The sequence below is a fragment of the Podarcis melisellensis genome (assembly GCF_964234715.1).
Source record: "Podarcis melisellensis genome assembly, chromosome: 7".
NCBI classification, from domain to species: domain Eukaryota; kingdom Metazoa; phylum Chordata; class Lepidosauria; order Squamata; family Lacertidae; genus Podarcis; species Podarcis melisellensis.
Genome location: NC_138539.1, coordinates 37,633,204 through 37,655,544, shown reverse-complemented (window position 1 = coordinate 37,655,544; position 22,341 = coordinate 37,633,204). Strand labels below are relative to the sequence as shown.

Genomic DNA, 22,341 nt, shown 5'->3' with positions numbered 1-22,341 from the left:
TTGAGTCAGCAGAAATGCTTCCCTGCCCCCTAAAAATGCAGCTGCATGCATCTTGTGACTATCTTGTTTGTGTTACTGGGCAAACTAACACATAGCTCAGGATACATGGAGAACTGGAGACATGGAGACTGTTGGAATAATCCGGTTAAAAAGTGGAGGAATTTGTGAAGAACTTGTCTAAAAGAATTTGGACACATTGCAAGACTTTTGACTGAGAGAACTCTGGCAGTTGCAGGCCTTCATTAACAACTGGACTTTGTTCTTACTGTGTCGACTTTGCCTCATCAAGGACTTTATAAGTCAAAATGCTCTCTGGGCTCAGAGAGTGGTGACTTCTTGTAGCAACTGTAGAGTTTGTTTTTTCAGTGTTTTTCTGCCCCCCAAAACTAACTTTGCTACACAGTTGTTCTGTATACTGAGCCTAACCACTCGACTTAAATTGTGTGGTGCAGACGCAGCACCGAACAAGATTGAGAGTGTGGAGAAAAATGAGCTGAAGGGTAGCAACATTTGGGGATACACTGCAAAATGTCTCTTTCTGGGGATGTGAGGTGGAATAGCAGCTCTGCCGCCATATAAGAACAGATGCTGATGGCCAAATCCTGTTTTAACTGCCTCTAGAACTTCTTTCCATTTGGGTTATTGGTGATCATGCCACAATACTCAGCCATCACATTTTTGTCTTCAACTTACTAAGTCATCTTAACATCCATTAGCTTTACATAGTCAAATTGTATATTTTTGATTCTACTCTATGTTCACTCCATTTTTCAACTTAATGATATGAGAAAATAGACAATATTGATGGGGGGTTGTGCCTATAGTTGCTGTGTGATAGGATAAATTAATACCCGAAAAAGCCATAAGTGCTCCAGTTCCTCACCCCCGAGAGCCATGAAAAACTAAATTTCACTGCTGTGGTTTGTCTCAGATCAGTTGTACCTTGGTTTTCAAATAGCTTAGTTCTCAAACGTTCTGGGAAGCTGAACGTCCAATGGGGCTTCCATAGCTTTTGATTGGCTGCAGGAGCTTTCTGCAGCCAATCAGAAGCCTTGCTTTGGTTTTCAAAGTCGAAGACTGTTTTAGAAGTTGAACAGACATGGTATGACTGTAAACCTTACTGCTTCACCTGAGATTTAGGTGGCTCATATTTTACCAGATCCTTTCAGACTTCCTTTTTCCTGCCGATGGAAATGGCTGCCTTCCATGAGATCGGACCCCCAGTAGTACCAGAAATTCAGGACTAATATGGGAGTAATTAGTCCTGTCGACCTCTCCAGGGTAGGAGAGGGCTGTCTCACCCAGAGAGTCCGTTATCTGGCCCCCACAACAATATGCCAAACCTTGGCACTTTGGATGCCAAGGCTGGCACGGAAACTGGGCACTCTCCAGAGTCATTCTCTCAAGCAGGGACACCTGCTTCTTAAAAATTAATAAGATTTGGCTGAAAACAGGCGTATTCTGGACTGATGGAGATAAGGGAAACAATCTGCAGAACTGCACAGTTGCTGGTACGTAAGTTTGGACTTCAAAGAGATTCTCATCATGGTGCTTGGATTTACAGAGGTGATCAGTACGTTCTCTCTTTTATATCTACATTTGCTTTTATATGCCGAGCCTCATTAAAAAAGACTAAAAAAAATTAAACGGAGTACAGATGGACTTCTATTTGCAATTGATTAGTCAGCTGCACAGTTTTAATCGGACTTGACAAAGATAAATGAGCAGAACAAGTTGGTGCTTTATAGCTGTGACACAGGATGGAAAAAGCAAATTCCTCCCTTTTTTGTGGGAGTGGGGAACATCTTTTGGCTGATTCTACAATGATCTGAGACAATAATTTTGGAAATATCCCACAACATACAGTGCACCTGTTTGCAGGTTTTTCTTCTTTATGGGTGGGAGAGAAAGCGAAACGGGTGTCCAGCAACTCCCCTCCCTAGAGGGGAGACTTGTGTGGTCCCTGGAAAAGCTGATCAATTGCCAAATGATTTATATCTGTGGAATATATTCCATTTTAATTGCTACATATATTAGCGAACAGTATGCTTAACAACTCAACAACTTGGGAATTTACTGAATCATAAAACTTCAAATGGCACGCTTGGACAAGAGCCTGGACTGGAAGATAAGAGTGAGCCAGGGAAAGCTTCCTTGGCAAACAGACAAAGGAAATACACACACACACGTGCATGTGTGCGTGTGCACGCGCGCGCACACACACACAGACACAGACACACACACACACAGTATATATACAAATTAAACTACGCCTGACAGATGAAAGGATATATGATTGTTTAACATGACTGAGAATCGATTAGCCAGTGACTGAGGACTTTGAGAGTTTAAGGTCAGAATGTGGAAAATATGAGAACAAGAAGAAGAGGGCAGAAATATCATTATGTGAGATGAGTTCTTCAGAGGTCCAGAATATGGGAAGTCCATGTGAAATTTACCGTATTTTTCACTCTATAGGATGCACCAGACTGTCAGGGAACTGCCATCGGAGAGTCAGGTGGTGGAAGGGCTCAAGGAGGCTAGGAGACCTTAGGATGCGGAGGAAGGAACCAGTAGGGGGAGAGGGAGAGTTCCTGCAGAAACACAATCGGAGGAAGGGCTCCAAGATGTTTCCAGTGAGAACAGCGGGGAGGGCTCAGCACCTCCACTGGGGACGCCCACCCCGCGCAGGAAACTGTCACGCAGAGAATCCAGAAGGAGAGTTTCCGTCAAGGAACTCTTATGTTGGCGTAAATTCCGGAAGCGCCCACTGACGGATTCTGCCAGCGATTGAGGAAGCCATGCGCCCATGGCTCCGTGGACTGGGAGAGTTTAGGAACGGATGGTTAAGCTTGGAGGGCTTAAACGCTTACGCACGAGCAGCCCCCTTTTCCCATTACACAGACCATAGGACGCACCTTGTTTTAGAGGGGGAGAACACGGGGGGGGGAATTCTCCCCCTCTCTGCTCAGCGCCCCTTCAGCGAAGCGTCAGGAGAAACGGAGCCCCTTCCATTTCTCCCCCCGCTTAACTGAAGGGGTGCTGCACAGCTCTCCCTCTCTGCTGAAGCCAGGAGAGCAAGACGCTCCCGGCTTCAGCGAAAGGAATCAGAAGCCTGCGGAGTGCAGCACGAACTCATGCTGCGCTCTGAAGGCTTCTGGCGGCTATCCCTGAAGCCTGGAGAGCGAGAGGGGTCGCAGGCTTCGGGTTCCTTTTGCTGAAGTCGGGAGAGCAAGAATCTCCTTGAAGCCTCCGGAGCGCAGCGTGAACTCGCGCTGCGCTCCAAAGGCTTCAGGCGGCTATCCCTGAAGCCTGGAGAGCGAGAGGGGTCGGTGCGTATCGACCCCTCTCACTCTCCAGGCTTCAACGAAAGCAACGGGAAGCCTCCAAAGCACGGAGGGAGCACTCCCTCTGTGCTTCGAAGGCTTCGCGTTGCTATCGCTGAAGCCAAGGAGCCTGCATTCGTTCCATAGGACACACACACACATTTCCCCTTAATTTTTGGAGGGGAAGAAGTGCGTCCTATAGAGCAAAAAATACGGTAATAATAAATAATTCAGATTGTAGTTTAGTTTTTTTGTTTTGTTTTGTTTTTGAATTAGATTATGATTTGATTTGATTTGATTTGTTATTAATTGGATGTTCTTAATGGAAAATTTATAAAAAAAATAGTAATAATAGTAATAATAATATTTTAAAAGCTCTTTTCAACCCACCCTTGCTAGGAATGGGGAATCCCTCATTACTGGTATTTGAGGAATGATGAATTCCAGAGGGGCACTGTTTCAGCTAAAACAACATGTTTTTATCTCACATATATCTGAGTCTGCATGCAATGCTTTCCCCCTGTTGGCTTGGACAGTAGTGTACACTTGACATTAGCTACCATCCATATCTATCCCAGCTTCAAATCAACCCTGACTAAAAGAAATGAACATCCTAGCTGTGTTTTAAGTTGATAGTGTGGAAACAGGCTAAGATGTTCATACAACTAGTTTTTACACGCGCGCGCGCACACACACACACACACACACAGCATATCTCTCTCTCTCTCTCTCTCTCTCTCTCTCTCTCTCTCTCTCTCTCTCTGATGACTCCTGCACAGGAAGTGACAAATAATACAACTACTAGGACATCTCAAAAAGCAGAGACATCACCTTGCCAACAAAGGTCCATATAGTTAAAGCTATGATTTTCCCAGTAGTGATGTATGGAAGTGAGAGCTGGACCATAAAGTAGGCTGATCGACGAAGAATTGATGCTTTTGAATTATGGTGCTGGAGGAGACTCTTGAGAGTCCCATGGACTGCAAGAAAATCAAACCTATCCATTCTGAAGGAAATCAGCCCTGAGTGCTCACTGGAAGGACAGATTGTGAAGCTGAGGCTCCAATACTTTGGCAACTTCATGAGAAGAGAAGGCTCCCTGGAAAAGGGAGGGAAAGATAGAGGGCACAAGGAGAAGGGGATGACAGAAGACGAGATGGCTGGACAGTGTCCTCGAAGCTACCAGCATGAATTTGAACAAACTGCGGGAGGCAATGGATGACAGGAGTGCCTGGCGTGCTCTGGTCAATGGGGTCATGAAGAGTCGGACATGACTAAACGAGCAGCACACTTGACATTAGCTACCATCCATATCTATCCCAGCTTCAAATCAACCCTGACTAAAAGAAATGAACATCCTAGCTGTGTTTTAAGTTGACTGTGTGGAAACAGCCTCATAGTTCATACAACTAGTTTTTACACGGACACAAACTCACAGAGAGAGAGAGAGAGAGAGAGCATATCTCTCTCTCTCTCTCTTTCTCTCTCTCTCTCTCTCTGATGACTCCTGCATAGGAAGTGACCAGGGGCGCCGACTTATAAAATTTGAATTTAATAACTTCAATAATATTTTATTTAATAATAAAAATATTGGGGGGGGCGGGGGCCCATACCGACTTATAAAAAATATTGGGGGGGGCCAAGACCTCCAAACCGCTGCTGCTGGGGGAACAAAAGGGGCGAGCCCCGGGCTGCCCCGACCTTAAGTGAACCTGTGAGGGCCCTCCCTTGGCGGCAGCCGATTGGCTGCCGCCGTGGGCAGTGAATATTAATGAGCTAGGGGAAATCCCCGCTTCTCGCGGAGCTGACGCCAGCCCCGCGAGATTGTTGATGAGTCGAGAGCCCGCAACCCCACCCCCTCTCTAGACCGGGAGTGGCTTTGTTTTAACTCATTACTGAATGTATTTTAAAAGGTAACTATCGTCAAACAAGGAAAATAAAAAATACCAACATAATTTTGTGATTTTACAAAGCATAATATAACTAATAATTTTCTTAAATTATTGGGGGGCAGAGCCCCCCCAAACGAATTTTTGAGGGGGCTCGGGCCCCCTCAGGCCCCATGGAGTCGGCGCCTATGGAAGTGACAAATAATACAACTACTAGGACATCTTAAAAAGCAGAGACATCACCTTGCCAATAAAGGTCCATATAGTTAAAGCTATGGTTTTCCCAGTAGTGATGTATGGAATTGAGATGTATGGAATTGAAACCATAAAGAAGGCTGATCACCGAAGAATTGATGCTTTTGAATTATGGTGCTGGAGGAGACTCTTGAGAGTCCCATGGACTGCAAGAAAATCAAACCTATCCATTCTGAAGGAAATCAGCCCTGAGTGCTCACTGGAAGGACAGATCCTGAAGCTGAGGCTCCAATAATTTTTTTGGCCACCTCATGAGAAGAGAAGACTCCCTGGAAAAGGGAGGGAAAGATAGAAGGCACAAGGAGAAGGAGACGACAGAAGACGAGATGGTTGGACAGTGTTCCCAAAGCTACCAGCATGAATTCGACCAAACTGCGGGAGGCAATGGAAGACAGGAGTGCCTGGCATGCTCTGGTCCATGGAGTCACGAAGAGTCTGACATGAATAAATGACTAAACAACAACAACAACAGGACATTTGCAAACGAAGCAGGGTCTACTATGGTTTCAAACTGAATGAGAGACTTTGATGAGATTCCTGCATTGAAGAGGGTTGACTAGATGACCCTTGGAATCCCTTCCAGTTCTACACTTTATGATTCTATGAAAAAAAAATTACTTACATTCCTGGTAAGTCTAAATCGCCTTTGCTTCAGTCACCTCTCTGTGGATGCAGCTGAAGTCCTGTCTGGTGCACTTTTTTGTAGGCTAATTTCCACCCCTATGGAGACACATCCCTTTCTGTGCTGCTTTAAAGAGACTGTGATGAGTGTGCCATTTGTATGAAGAAACCAAGCATTGTGAAAAAGACATAATACCTAGGGACACTTCCGCTAAGAGGTTTTGCCCATTAAAGATTATGAAGTCAGATTATGCAGCAGAAGTCCTGTCTGTTGCACTTTTTCGTAGGCTAATTTCCGCACCTATGGAGAAACGTCCCTTTCTGTGCTGCTTTAGTGAGATTGTGATGAGTGTGCCGTTTGTATGAAGAAACCAAGCATTGTGAAAAACACTGCTAACAGGTTGTGCCCATTTGTAATTAAAATTATTGTAATCAAAGTCACACCTACAATAGCAGCCATGTCACATAACAACATATTGGGTCACAGAACACCAGCTATTGACTAAGGGGTAAAGGTAGGTATTGTGACAAGTGTGTTACCTCCATTTGCTGGTGGCTTATCCCACTATAAGCTGTGTATGAGATAAGAACATGATGTAATACACAAACCTTAATAACATGTTCTGTTTACAATATAGAATCCTTGTGCTGCTCCAGTAAAAGCTCTTCCATTGGCACCATGCTGCATTTAATTATGCAGCATGTATTGCTTGCTTTGGAGCCCCAGAAATTCCAGGTTGACAGGCTCTGATATCAAAGGGTCTCTGGCATCTGGCACATGTTCAATACTGTCAGGTGGAGGTGAAGGATCCAAGTCCAGCATGCATTTGTCAGTTAACTCAGAGGAATAATCGCATACATACATGTTGGTCCATTTTACTCTGTCATGCAGTGCCTGCAATTCAGTCACAGACTCATTAAAAACTGAAATTCATCAGGCGGTTTACAATATGATGATGATCATATCTATCTACATCTACATCATCTACATCTACATCTACATCTACATCTATATATTTATTTCTATATCTATTGTCAGGCTTTGGGGGATTTTATCCGCTCCCCCTCCCCCGGTGGCAGCAAGAAGCAGAGAAAAACTAATGAGTTTCTTCAATCATCACAGCAAGAGACAATGGCATTGCGCCAACTAAGATCCTCTCCACTCCCTTCCTACCAACAGCACTTTTCCTTACAGTGGCCGCCGGGGGCTAATTGTCTCTGAGTCCTTTGCTCTTGCACTCTCAATGAACGCCGGGTTCTGGGAGAAGGGGGGTCAGAAACACTCTCCAGTGATAACATCTCAGCTGGCTGCTCTGGCTCTGTCTCCTCACAATGGCATATCTTTCTAAACATATCTGTAACTTGCCTTGGAATGCCCCAAATTTTGCTATCAGCCTCAGTTTCTTGCTGGTTATTCATCTTCTTGTAAAAAACAGAGCAAAAATGAGGAAGCACAGAGAACCAAATACACTATTCTCATTCATGGATAAAGCAAATCAGAAGCATAAATAGCCACCCTGGGTGATCCACTGAGCTCAGGTATTGCTGTGAGTCATGAAGGCCGCTCCCTGCAAGGCCCTTTCCACCTGGCCTAGGTGGTGGGGCTCAGACTCACCAGCTCTACTAAAGCGGTGCCTGGTGAGACCAGAGGGACATTGCCTGACAACAAACCCTAACTATTGGATTATTTTGCCCCATATTTTAGTGCCTGCCAAAGAGCTGTGTCATGCTTATGATAATGTTTTATTCTTTTGTTAGTTAGTTATGCTGTTTTAAATGTGCATTTTATATTTGACGTCACTGAGCAGTGGGTTTTTTAAAAAAAAGTTTACGTTTTGTTTTTTTGTTAACTTATTTTGTGGAGTGTGTATTCTGTGGTTTTCCTCCTTTGTAATGTTTTATTTTGAAATCTTTGGGATAATTTAGTTTGTTTTGTTTTTTTAGTTAATTATGTTGCTTTGACTGTATACTCTATATTTGACTTTCTTCAGATTGTCTTATTGATGTTTTAATGTGTTTTAAACTGCTTTTGAGATTTTTCTTAAAATATAAAGTGATATAGAAATGAAATAAATAATTAGATAATCTAATAATTAAATAAATGGTACTATTATCACAAACAAAAGTGCGCCTAAAAAGGTTGATGAGGGCTTTCTCAGGATACTGCCAAAGAGAACACCTGGCTGTGAATTGCAAGAAGTCAAACTAAAGAAAACTAAATTTTCAAGAAATTATAGGACCCATAGGTGGTATGTGAATAATCTGTTGATCAAACAAGTTAAAGTCTTTAAATACCTTTGCCCTGTTTTTCAGTCAGCAGGGTCATGGGAAGCACATCAGAAATATGCAAAGGAAAAAGCATCTCAAAGCGCCAAAATTCTGACAGGCTTTTTACATACAAAAGGTGGCAATCGTATAGCATCAGACCTGTTTAAAGCTAAACCCCTGGCACAGTTATTATATGGGCTCAGATTTGGACAGGGCCTCACCTTGGATCTACAGAAGCTGTTCAACCTAAGTTCCTAAGACAATTTTTTTCTGTTCCATCCTGTGTTCCAAATGCTTCATTGGGCTTAGAGGCTAGTCTCCCCTCAGTTGAATTACAGGTTTGGTGTAAGACATTTAATTATTGGCTTTGCCTAAATTTAAACGCCACTGGTCTACTACACTTAGTATTGTAAGATTGTTATGAGAGTGCTTGGACTAAAATTGTCAGCCAAAAGATTTACTTTTCTGGTTTATCATCACAACAGTTATTAACACTGGGCTTCAGTAAAGTAAATAATTAAATTAGACAGCACCTAATTGAGCGACAGAATAATTTGGCCACAATAAGGCAATTTTGTCCATGGTATGATTATTTTCTACCTAGTCATTTTGACACTTGGGCACCCTATTTGCAAAATTTAACAATTTCAAAATACAGACGTGCTTTCACTTTCGCAAGCTTGAATAAACTGCCTTCAGCTGTACTTGAGGGTCAATTTCAGAAAATTCCACTGGAAAAACAATGATGTCCATGTGGAGATGGCACTATTGAGTCAGTGGCTCCTGAGCTTCTGGTTTCACTCTTTATAAAGATTTGAGGAGTGAGGGTATTACCCCTCTTCTATTGTCCATGCTGGGTTGCTCAACCATTGCTACTGTGTCCTTTCTTCCAGTGGATCAAGATGACCAGGTGGCAGCAAAATCTTCAATGTTTTTAGTGGGGGCAATTAGAGTAAGATCCATTATTTGATTATTTGATTATTGATCTAAACCTCCAAAATGTATTTTGTATAGTTAAGTTTTTACCTCTATCTCCAGTACATTTTCTTTTATTGTATTCCTATGGCTAGTGGCTGATGCAAATAAAGATTCTTCAGATCAACTTCTCAGGTTTTATGAGGATTTATAAAGGGAAATGATCTATCTGACAATGGGCTTAGCACAAACCCCGCTATTGATGCATTTCTGTTCTGCCTTCCCACTCCCTTGCAGAAACTTGAACCAGGTTATGCCCTGCCTAGGCAAAGGGACCCCTGACCATTAGTTTCAGTCGTGGCTGACTCTGGGGTTGCGGCACTCATCTTGCTTTATTGGCCGAGGGAGCCGGGTGGCCAGCATGACTAAGCCGCTTCTGGTGAACCAGAGCAGTGCATGGAAACACTGTTTACCTTCCCACCTGAGCGGTACCTATTTATCTACTTGCACTTTGAAGTGCTTTCGAACTGCTAGGTTGGCAGGAGCAGGGGCCGAGCAATGGGAGCTCACCCCGTCACGGGGATTCGAACCACTGACCTTCTGATCGGCAAGTCCTAGGCTCTGTGGTTTAACCCACAGCGCCACCCGCGTCCATACCCTGCCTCATGGGCCTTTAATTTACTGAGACAGTCTCATGGTTGCCACAGAAGCCATGATTCCTGAGCTGCCCCAGGACCTATAGGTTTTATGATCAAGAGCCATGAGTTACTTCCCTCACTTGGGACAGTGAATTCTCAAACATATTGTGAAAGTGAGCAGAGAGGAAGAGATTTCTTGGCAGTGATGAGAGATTGAGAATTGGAGGGATTGTTCTGTGCTATTACGGCAGCGGATAAAGGTGTAGTGTAACTTGATTTTGTTTGAAATGTATACCACAGGATAATACTCACCCCAAAAATGATCTCTTTCAGCTTCTGCCTTCTGGAAGAAGGTATAGGGTTATAAAGGCCAGGACTAGCCACCTGAGAAACAGTTTCTATGCAAATGCAATTCTGGGTCTAAACGCAGCATAAGGGGTCTCTATAGTATAATGTATTTTTAAAATGGGGTTTTAGAGTTTTTAGGGGTTTTTGAATTTAGTTTTTATGTAGTTTTATGTAGTTTTGTGTAGTTTTGTGGTAGCTTCATGTAGTTTTTATGTAGTTTTTCAAATTTCATTGTTCTGCATGGGACAATGACAATAAAGATATCGTAATCATAATTGTAATCGTTATGAATTGATTGCGGACTTCCATTTTTTGCCGCCATGGTGAACACTGGTTCTCACCATAACATGCAGACAATTAAGGATAATTTGAGAGTAATTCCATTGCAAACCCCCCCCCCCGGGTCGGGGGGAGTGCTCTCACTCGCAGATTGCCCAGTAGCTGCCTCCCGCTCCTACGGAATGCACTGCATGCATTGGAAACTCTCCAACGTGGTCACCATGCACAGAGATTCTTCTGTTTTTTAAGCAATATCCAAATTCAGACTTGAGAAGCAGGCATGTTCTGGAAGAAGGAGACAAGTTAACCTGCTGCTGAATGAATCAGCCACTGAGTGCCAAGGTCTCGATCTGGAGAAGATTTTAATCATAATTGGATTGGTATGTGGTAGAGAAAAGCCTTTGTTTTCTCTTTATATATTCACCATGCTTTTTTAATAATATGGCATCTCTTCACCCAAGCAAATAATTAGTTACTAATGGATTGCAATTATTAATGGATTGCAAGAGGGAATCAATCAGAACTTTATAATGCTTATGGATTAATTCAAAGAATGAAACTGCATGGAACATATTGGGATGTTCTGTGGCAATACCCTCCCACGGAGGATTATAACTTTGATTTATTATGGTGTTGATGAGATCAGATGGTATTGTTACCAGATGTTATCAGATGGTAAAGTATTGAAAGAAAATGCTGCAAGTCTGCCCAGATTAATGGCCAGATGCCAGACCACTTTCGGTTTTGAGAAAAGCAAGGTGGTGAAAGGTCACTACGCAGTAAAACTGAGTCCTTGGAGCAGGGGGGAAATGCTGGAAAGGATTGATTGCAACAAGAAAGGAAGGTTGAACATTAAAAAAAAAAAATTCTACACAGAAAGTTACCGGATATAAACTCCTCTTGCAAATTAAAGGATATGGAACAGTTAAATACGAATGAAAGTCAACACATCAGTGGCTGATAAAATAAAGGATCAACATAGGAACTGTATTAATTGGGTTAAATTGGATTGAAGCAGCAAAAAGGAATCAACATCTCCTAAAAAATCTCCTAAAATCAGAACATGGGAACTCAACCAAAATGTTTAATTTAAATTTGACAATTGGCTTTTTTAATTGAATTATGATTTGGTATTGTATTAATGTGTTCTATATTGGATTGTTATTAATGAAAAAATATTAAAAATTATTATATTTAAATATGCAATGTATTGTTGTGAACTGCTGCAGGCTATGGTGGATGATGGGGATTGCTCACCCTGAGTGACCCGATTGCTGCAAATAGGCAGGAAGGGAGCTTGGGCAAAGCACCTTCTCTAAAAAAGCCCATAATGAAAATTCTGGTTCCGAAGGGTCCAGTGGTGTCGGAGAACGCTCCTAGGAGTCTCCAAAGCTCCGAAGGGAGCCACGGAAGCTCCAATATTGAACGCAGAGACACTGTGCAATCAAGACCTCTCAGCAAAATGCCTCAAGTGCCACCATTAAAACAGCAACTTTTCTATAAAAAAGAAATCAGACCAATTTGGACAATTTTATATATATTTGGACAAATACACATATATATATACACATATACACACACACACACACACACATATATAGGATCCACACCACGGAGGTAAAGAGTAGCCCCCCACCCCGGCATGGCATAAAATCTGGAGGGACTAAGAGAAGAATAAATGACATACCCCTTCCACCCCATTGTAAATTGATAATAATGCTACCTCTGAACTTTTGATCAGCTTTAACCCAGTGATTTCTGTGATCTCTTTAAACATACTTTGCCCCCAAAAATTGCACATATTTACACCCCCACCCCATTTGAACATAATTCCGTTTCCTGGCATCCCCTCCAACATAACACCAAATAATCCTTGTTTATTTGATTTAATCTGACTGGTGTTAAATACCATCTCTAAAAAATTTATAATAATTTTATTTTATTCTTATGGACAGCCTTTTCAACATAGACTGAAATTAGTGGAGCTCCAACCAGGGCATTTGTTGAACCAATAAATCTTAAATAATTAACAGCCGGAGTCATCTCGTGGGGCGGGGGGGGGGAGACACAAGCCTTGCATTCTTGATCCCCCTTTTCTACTGTATTTTCTTCTTTATCGCCTCTTTTTATGGAGCAGTCTCTATCCTCCTCCATTATCTGTTCACAGACCAGAAATGCTGCAACACATGGCTCCTGACTATAAAACCTCTAGGCCCTGGTCTCCATGGCAACCATGAGACCATCTCAGTAAATTAAAGGCCCAACACCTAAGACAGAACATACCCTAGTTCAGGTCTCTCCAAGGGAGTGGGAAGGTAGAAATCCATTCGTAGGGAAGTTTGTGCTGAGCCCATTGTCTGAGAAGGATAATTTGATAGTGAAATTCAAAGTGATGATGCAGTGCCCTTCTATAAGGCTGGGGGATCCATTAAGGTGGTCTGTTCCCAGAGACTTATGGTATCTGGTGGATTCCTGAATACTCAGGAATTTTCAAGTTGGCATGCTCACCACTGTCAAAGTCTTGCTATAAAATTGGGAATTAAGGTAGGCACTTGACAGGTTGGCTCTCAAGTGTCATCCTCAACACTCTCAAGTCCCTTCCTCAACACTGAAGCAAACAGGGCTCCCTCATATTCTCAGGAGTGTCAGGCGATGAAGTAGAACAGTGCCTGGAAGGGACTCAGCAGCTTGCAAGGCAACATCTCTCTCTGGAAAGCCTGTGGTTTTTACCTGGCTTTTAGAAGACAGGAGTGCCTGTCTTCCTGTGGTCCATGGGGTCACAAAGAGTCGGACACGACTAAACAACAAAGTGGTTTTAATGAGCTTTAACTCTTCTTCAAGTGATTCATGAAGTGGCTAGTGAAGATAAGATACATGCGCTTTTTATGTTTTCTGGTTCTGTTTGGCTTTTACAAGCCATGGATATTTGTTCTTAATGAGTCTATGACTGAATCGCAGACAGAGTGCTGTGAGTAAAATTCCTACCTTTACTCCTTACTCAAGAACTGGTTTTCTGTGACCCAGTATGAAATTGTACATTATGAATATTCTTGTAGGTGTGACTCCATACTTATGTATGATTGCAAATGGCCACGACATCCAAGAAGCAGCCTCCCCAAGCCTTCTCTCTTTTTCACAATGCTTGCTTTGTTCATAAAGATGGCACACCCACCACAGTCTCTTTAAACCTCCACATAAAGGGACGTGTCTTCATAGTGGTGGAAATTAGCCTACGAAAAAGTAGAGCACCAGACAAGACTTTTGCTGCTCTCAGAGAGAGGTGGCCAAAGTGAAGGCAATTTAAGCTTACCAGGAATGTAAGTAAAAGTTTTTGTTCATAAAAACATAAAGTGTAGAGTTGGAAGGGGCCCAACGGTTTGTCTAGTCAACCCCCTGCAATCTCAACAAATGATTCTTGCTTAGTTTTGCAAATGTGCTAGTAGTTGTGTTATTTGTCAGTTCCTGTGCAGGGATCAGCAGAGAGAGAGAGAGAGAAATGCTGTCTTGTCTATGTGCATGTGTAAAAACCAGTTGTATGAAAATCTTAGCCTGCTTCCACATTGTCAACTTAAAACACAGCTAGGATGTTTGCTACTTGCGGAGATGAAATTAAGCACTTACAGTTTTTCAGATATTATAACACTGAGAAGCAGAAATTTAATTCCTTCGTGTAACACAGCTATTATTGGAATCAAAACAGTTGTGGTTTAAAGCCCGCATACCCTTATCAATTTTGTCTCTTTTCCCATACTTTTCTGTTGAAAGATGTAGTTGTGTTCGCTCCACATAATTTAAGTAAAGTGGATAGCCTCAGTACAAAAAACAACTGTGTAGCAGAGATCACTTTTACTTTGGGAGCACAAAGACACACACTGTCTCTGCTACAAGAAGTCTTCACTCTCTGAGCCCAGAGAGCGTTTCGACGTATAAAGTTTTTGCTGAGGAAAAGTGCACACAGCAAGTGCAAAGTCCACTTGCTCAAAAAAGTCCTGCAACTGCCAGAGTTCCCTCTGTGTAGACGTCTTGCAATGTGTCTAACTTCCAGCAGATAAGCTCTTCACAAATCTGACACATTTTCCCCAGATCATTCTAACAGTATCCATGTCTCCAATGCTCCACAACAGTGAATGCTGAAACTTGAGTTCTTTATCTATCCTGGGATATGTGTTAGTTTGCCCAGCAACACAAAGAAGACAGTCACAAGATGCATGCAGCTGCACTTTTAGGAGGCGGGGAACCATTTCTGCTGACTCAAATAGAAGTGACTCTTTCTCACTTTCCTTAATACTTCAGCAGTGGACTGAAACCAGCTTGCTTTACAAGAAATAAATGGAGTCATACACTTGTCATTTTGTATCTACTTGTATCTACTTGGCAAGTTACAGTGGGGAAAACTAGGAAAATATTAAATAGCAGGAGATTTCATGTAATCATGAACGCTTCTGGAATGGCAGTTCAAACTGATATACTGCATTTTCTGTTTTCCAGGTAAACAGTGGGGGAAAATACCATCAAAACCAGAGAAGGTTTAACGGGATTTGTTTCCTTCCTTGGCATACACGTGGGGCTTCATATCAGGAAACCATGAGCTTCTTTACTCAAATGCTGGGAAACTGGATTAGTTTTCCTTACTTGGAAGAATACCTGAGCTCAAGGACTTACTCTTGGTGGTTGCGTATGCTTCTGATTTTGCCTTGTTCAATCGTTATAATGACGTATTTGTTTATCTGTGCAATCTCATTTTTGCTATATGTCTACAAGAAGAGGAATAACCAGCAAGAAAATGATTTTGATACCAAATGTTGGAAAAAGCCAAAGCAAATTACATTTCAAGTTTTAGATATATTTGGAAAGATATGGCATGGTGAGTAAATGTTTCTTTCATACCAATAATTCAGCTACTATACTTTCATAGGACTGAGCATCAGAATTTCAGACTTGAGGCCCTGGAACAATAGTTACCACTACTGGTTTTTACCATGTGGTGGGTACACAGCAAATTTAATGAGTATATCATCGTGTAGTGAGACTTTGAGGGTGCAATTTTCTTGAGCATGGTAAATCACTAGGTAACCCTGAAGCATAAACTCTGGACACAAAGCATGGAATTTGTCAGCACAGGATGTGGTGATGTGATGATGGCTGCTAATTTGGATGGACACTGCGTGAAAGAGGATGATGGAATACAGAGAGCTTTGGCTTGATCAAGAGGATCCATCTTATGTTCTCATTGCATCCCAGAGTGTAATGTTGCTTTAGATGTTGAAGCATAAATCAGAAACACATTACTAAAACCAAGCTTGGGTCATAAGGATGAAACCCTCTGGCTACTTAGGACATGGTCAAGGGTGCATCTGTCTGGGAAACTTTTTCTCACATTGTATAAAGTGATTCAGAGAATGGCCTGAAGATGCCTGAGATTAGAGCTCTTAGGGATGGGGAAAGAATGTGCAACACTCTGTACGGAAGGGTAATACTGTTCTTCAAATAAAAAAGGCTCAGGAAAATATAGTATTATAACCCATATGAAAGTCAGGGGCAGCTTATCCATTGGCGCTAGGGGTGCACGGCACCCGAGCACCGGGCTCTCAGGGGTGCCAGGCTGAGAGTCCAGGGCCGAGCGTTGAAGTCCAGGGAAGAGCCGCCGACAGCCGAGCGGAGCAGAGCCCATCTGAGTTCGTCTTCTGCAGGCGGTTCTTTCCCGGACTCCAACGCTCGCTCCGAAACCCGCACCAACCTGCCCACAGCAGAACAGCCTGTCGGCTCTTGCCCCAGCTGCATGGCAGCTAACTGTTTCAGTGCCATGCCCGGAGCACCATGTAATGTTGTGGGTGTGGCATGATGCATCCTGTTGCCTGTGCCAAGCTGTGCGTTCCTTTGCTGGTTTTCCGCTGTTGTCGCACGCTCCCAGCACTGCCCAACAAGACGTGCCAGCGCAGAACGATGGGGAATGCAAGTGGCAGCAGAGGAAACATCTCTGGACGGGATCCGCCACATACCAACAGCGCCAACGGCAGCAAGAAGTCCTGACGAATAGGAGCGCATGGATTCCAGCCGAAACAGTTAGCCGCCATGTAGTGAGGTGTGCGGAGGCAGTGGGTGGACAGGACGGAAACTGTGTCACCCAACATTTTGTTCCCCCCCCCCCTAGCATGGAACCCACACCCACCTTTGTACGCCCCTGTGCATTGGGCGCTGGAACCCCCGTTAGTTGGCGCTGTGAGTCACTGCGTCTGCCACCATTCTAAAGGTAAACAACTATCTCCTAAAAAAAAGTCAACAACTTTGGGGTCCCCCCTTAAAAAAAGGTCGACAACTCTGGGCAACCTCGGGGTGCCAGGCAGATCTTTACACTCCGGCACCGCATATGCTTAAGACGCCCCTGATGAAAGTTTCAAGGAGATTGAAACAACAAGTCACAGTTTTAGCTCACCCAAAGACTAGGCAATTTCCCCCCCCCCCACCTGTGCCCAAAATTAAGCAAGGAACAAAGATTACAGCAGAGGAGAAATATCATTTATTATGTGAGCACAACAGAGAAAGTCCCAGTCCATGTGGATGACAACCTAGTATCCAGAATGCTGCAACATATAGGAGAGCTTTTTTACTGATTTTAAATTACAGTTTTCTGAGTGTTTTCTTCCAATAAAAGATTGCAATTTTCCATTTATTTTAATAAATAACATTTATTTATTGCATTTTATATTATTTCCAGGTTATGAAGTTTTTGGCATGGAACATCTCCCTAAAGGACCAGTGCTTATTATCTTTTATCACCCAGTTTGTACTATTGACTATTTCTTCCTTATCGTTAGACTTTTCAAGGAGACAGGAAGAGAGTGCTTTACAATATGTGATCATAGCATATATCGGTTTCCAGGTAAGTTATTAAATTTAACTCATGCTTTTTACATAAAATATGTGAAATATGATATAAAATAAAGCTATAAGATATAAAACAATGCTATAAAATATAAAACACTGTATCAGGCAAGCAGGTGAAAAACAATACATGAAATAAGTTGGAAACTGCAGGCTTGCTTTTGGCCATTTACAACATCAACCTCTTCTCCCATTAATGTTTCAGGCATCATATTTGAATCAGGCTATGTTTCCAATACAGCATGTCAACCTGGGTCTTTTGGCCCTTGATCACAGATTGCAGGAAAATCTGACCTGACCTCAAAACAGCTATGAGAGTGCTGCTGCTGCTGCTGCTGCTGCTGCTTCTTCTTCTTCTTCTTCTTCTTCTTCTTCTTCTTCTTCTTCTTCTTCTTCTTCTTCTTCTTCTTCTTCTTCTTCTCTAGTAATTGCAAGACAGTTCCTGTGCTTCCATGCAGAAATTTCATGCTTTCTTGTACAACTTGTCTACATTCTTCCTCAGGGATCTAAGAACTGAAGGAATCTGGATAATGTGACATCTGCTTTCTATGCTGTAACTGCAGGCTCTCATATAATATATATATTTTTTATAATGACCGCTCCCCGCTTAAAACGGGGGGCGCCCTTTGCGTGGACACGTGCAGCCCCTAGATCTGGAACGGCTCCAACAGCATAGGCTTGGCTTTGCCTTCCCTCAGGTGGGATACCTGGAGGTCTTCGCCTACCTCAGTCAGTTGTCCAATCGAGTTTAACAATAGAAAAGGAAACAACAACCAAAGAACAATAAAAACACAGGGAAAATATAAAACACAACTATACAAAATTTCACAAAACATAAAATATAAACATTTAACCTAACGAGGGAAAAAGAAAAATCAATCAACACACAAAAATGGAATAAGAAAAAAACCACAAATCACTCTTTTCTAATTGTTCATCTTTTATTAACTTATTTTCCTGACTTCCTCACGCCTCTCTTTTTTGTATCCTTTTTTAACAATTAATTCAGCAAATTCAAATCCTACTTCTTTGCCTTTAAATATTTTACCTCCCAAATTTATAAATTCAAATTTCTCTTGTCACTAGAACCCCTTCATATTATTCAATGTCATCAGCATTCATACATTTTACAATACTTCTGTAAATAAATTTTAAATTTCCTCCAATCTTCTTCCACCAACTCTTCTCCCTGGTCTCGGATTCTGCCAGTCATCTCAGCCATTTCCATATAGTCAATTACTTGCGTCTGCCATTCTTCCAAGGTGGGTAGATCTTGCGTTTTCCAATGCTTTGCGATGAGTATTCTTGCTGCTGCTGTAGCATACATAAAGAAAGTTCTATCCTTCTTTGGCACCAATTGGCAGACTATGCCGAGGAGAAAAGCCTCTGGTTTCTTCACGAAAGTATATTTAAATACCTTTTTCATTTCATTATAAATCATCTCCCAGAAAGCCTTAATCCTCGGGCACGTCCACCAAAGGTGAAAGAATGTACCTTCAATTTCTTTACATTTCCAACATTTATTATCGGGCAAATGGTAGATTTTTGCAAGCTTGACTCGGGTCATGTACCACCTGTACATCATTTTCATAATATTCTCTCTTAGGGCATTGCATGCCATAAATTTAATCCCAGTGGTCCACAACTGCTCCTAGTCAGCAAACATAATATTGTGTCCTATATCTTGTGCCCATTTAACCATAGCAGATTTTACCGTCTCTTCCTCGGTACTCCATTTCAACAGCAAGTTATACATTCTTGATAATATCTTAGCATTGGGTTCTAACAATTCTGTTTCCAACTTTGATTTTTCCACCTGGAAACTAATTTTTTTGTCTTGATTGTAAACCTCTCTTATTTGAAAATAACGTAGCCAGTCTCGCACCTTCCCTTTGAGCTTCTCATAACTCTGCAATTTCAGCTTGTCACCTTCCTGTTCCAAAATTTCACAATACTTTGGCCATTTTGCCTCCATATTAAGATTTTTCATAGCTTTCGCTTCCATAGGTGATAACCACCTTGGAGTTTTATTCTCCAAAAAATCTTTATATCTTATCCAGACATTAAATAGTGCTTTCCTGACAATATGGTTTTTAAATGTTTTATGCGCTTTAACCTTGCTATACCACAAATATGCATGCCACCCAGATACATTGTCATAACCTTCAAGATCTAAGATGTCAGTGTTCTCAAGAAGTAGCCATTCCTTCAGCCAGCAAAAAGCTGTTGATTCGTAATATAGTTTAAAGTCCGGCAGGGCAAACCCCCCTCTGTCTTTAGCATCAGTAAGTATCTTAAATTTTATTCTGGGCTTTTTGCCCTGCCAGACATATCTAGATATATCTCTTTGCCACCTCTTGAAACAGTCCATCTTGTCAATAATTTGCAATGATTGGAACAAAAACAACATTCTCGGCAGTACATTCATCTTAATAACAGCTATTCGACCAAGCAAGGAAAGCTTCAAATTCAACCAAATCTCTAAATCTTTCTTGACTTCTGACCAACATTTCTCATAATTGTCTTTAAATAAATTTGCATTCTTAGCAGACAAATTCACCCCAAGTATGTTACCTTCTTTACTAATATTAGATCTGTCTCTTTCTGAAACCTCTCTCTCTCCATCGGCATCAAATTTTTCTCCAAAACCTTAGTTTTTAACTTGTTTAACTTAAAGCCTGCCACTTGACCAAACTCCTGGATTAATTCTAGAGCCCTCTTGGTACTAGGTACTGGCTCTTGTAATGTCAATACAAGATCATCTGCAAAAGCTTTAAGTTTATATTGTTTAGCTCCGACCCGAATACCATGAATCAACTGGTCCCTTCTGATCATATTTAGCAAAACCTCCAGGACCGAAATAAAAAGCAGTGGGGAAATTGGGCAGCCTTGTCGTGTCCCTTTCTCAATTTTAAATTCTTCTGTCACTATGTTATTAACTATCAGTTTAGCCTTTTGTTCAGAGTAGATCGCACCTATACCATTTTCAAAATTTTGTCCAACCCCCATCCCCTGAAGGTTTTTCTTCATAAAAATTCAAGAAATGTTGTCAAAGGTTTTCTCTGCATCTACGAATATCAAAACTGCTTTTGTATTGATATTCACTTGTAACTTTTCCAAAATGTTAATTACATTCCTCATATTATCCGATAAATGTCTACCTGGGAGAAAGCCAGCCTGGTCTTTATGTATCATCTCTGCTAATATTTTCTTAAGTCTTTTAGCCAAAATATCTGCAAAAATTTTGTAATCCACATTAAGCACGGATATGGGGCGGTAATTCTTGAGTTGTGTCTTCTCAGACTCAGTTTTAGGTATTAGTGTCATGTAGGCTTCTTTCCACGACTCCGGCGCCTTTTCCCCCTCCATAATTTCATTGCAAACCTTCTTTAGTGGTTGAATCAAATAGTCTTTCAAAGTTCTATAGTACTTGGAGTTTAATCCATCAGGCCCTGGAGATTTTCCCAGTTGCATGGTCTGTATGGCACCTTCAACCTCTTGTTCCGATATTTTGTAGTTCAACAATAATTTGTTTTCTTGAGAAATTTTTTGTAATCCGTTGATTTTTAAGAATTAATCAATTTTAGACACTGTCTGTGGCAATATGGAATAAAGTTGTTTAAAATATCTCTGGAAGCAGTTTCTGATCTCCTGTGGGTTTTGTATATTCTTTCCATTCACTTCAAGATTAGTCACAGTATTTAACTTATGCCTTTTCTTCAATTGCCATGCTAGCAATTTCCCACATTTATTAGCAGATTCAAAAGTCTTCTGTCTCATCTGTTTAATTTTCTATTCTATCTCCTGATTTGTCATTTTCATATATTGTGTTTGGTAGAATTTAATCTCTCTCAATATTTCCTGCGACTTTGGTTTAGCTCTAAGCTTCTTCTCTCCTTCTTTTATTTTTTCCAGGATCTTTCCCTTTTTCTCATCTTGAGTTCTCTTTTTTATTGCGTTCTGCTGAATCAGGAATCCTCTCATAACGGCTTTACTTGCGTCCCAGATTACCCTTTTTTCCACTGATGTCTTCAAATTTATCTCAAAATAGTCTTTCACAATTTTTTGGGCCTTCCTAATGATTTCTGGATCTCTAAACAAGGTGTCATTCATCCTCCATCTGAAGGAACCAGTCAGTGTTAGTTTCATTTCCAGTTTCACGGGATTATGGTCAGAGCAGGTTTTTGGGCAGATTTCCACCTTTCGTATCTTTGGAGCCATTCCTCTAGTTATCCAGATTTGGTCAATTCTTGTCCAGGTCTTTTTGGCTTCAGAAAAGAAAGTCCCTTCTTTGCTTAGGGGGTTCTTTATTCTCCAAGTGTCAATTAAGTCCATATTGTCTGTCATTTCAAAAAAAAGATTTCGGTAGTCTTCCATCTTTTGTTATTACTTGTCTGTCTGACTTATCCATGTTTGTCGATACCACTCCATTCATATCTCCGAGCAAAATGATGTTATAATCCATGAAGTCCAACAACGTCTCATGCAGTTTCTTACGCCAAAGAATAAACGGACATAAATCGGACATCAGGAATCACAAAACAGAGAAACCAGTAGGAGAACACTTCAATCTCCCAGGACATTCTATACAAGATCTCAAAGTAGCTGTTTTACTACAAAGGAATTTCAGAAATAGGCTGGAAAGAGAAGCTGCTGAATTGCAACTTATCACCAAACTTAAAACCATGGAGAAACCTGGCCTGAACAAAGACATTGGATTCTTATCTCATTATACATGACAAAGCCACTTTTCACCTTCTCACCCCTTGCTTCTTCCTGTAATACCTATTGCAGTCGTTAAGAGTCGTCAACAGGCTCATCACAGCTATCTGCCAATCACCCATTCCCACCACCCTTCTGAGTAATACCCCTCCCCACCTTCTCACTATATAGAAGGGTCTGGAAACTTCTGTTTCAGTG

General features: G+C 41.6%; 3 protein-coding genes across 6 annotated transcripts in view; 2 read left to right on the top strand and 1 right to left on the bottom strand.

The window, feature by feature from the left end:
• The window catches only part of LOC309374806 (DGAT1/2-independent enzyme synthesizing storage lipids-like), a gene marked incomplete at its 5' end in the record, with an annotated part of 204,787 nt that overhangs the window by 75,893 nt on the left and 106,553 nt on the right, over positions 1 to 22,341 (top strand). The gene's annotated exons all lie outside the window — the stretch shown is intronic.
• Positions 1 to 22,341, bottom strand: part of LOC309373416 (DGAT1/2-independent enzyme synthesizing storage lipids-like) — a 112,592-nt gene that overhangs the window by 6,102 nt on the left and 84,149 nt on the right. The window contains exon 1 of one of the 4 annotated variants that reach the window (XM_081917619.1): positions 6,093 to 6,264. The exons of the other annotated variants lie outside the window; for them this stretch is intronic. The gene's annotated coding sequence lies outside the window, so the exon portion shown is untranslated. Of the gene's footprint in view, positions 1 to 6,092; positions 6,265 to 22,341 lie in introns of those variants that run through there. 4 annotated transcript variants of the gene reach the window in all.
• LOC309373409 (DGAT1/2-independent enzyme synthesizing storage lipids-like) overlaps positions 13,701 to 22,341 on the top strand; it is a 32,478-nt gene continuing 23,837 nt past the window's right edge. Inside the window, exons 1-3 of the mRNA XM_081917610.1 lie at positions 13,701 to 13,856; positions 15,028 to 15,403; positions 17,255 to 17,419. Of these exons, the coding sequence (XP_081773736.1) occupies positions 15,124 to 15,403; positions 17,255 to 17,419 (445 nt within the window). The 5' untranslated portion in view covers positions 13,701 to 13,856; positions 15,028 to 15,123. The remainder of the gene's footprint in view (positions 13,857 to 15,027; positions 15,404 to 17,254; positions 17,420 to 22,341) is intronic.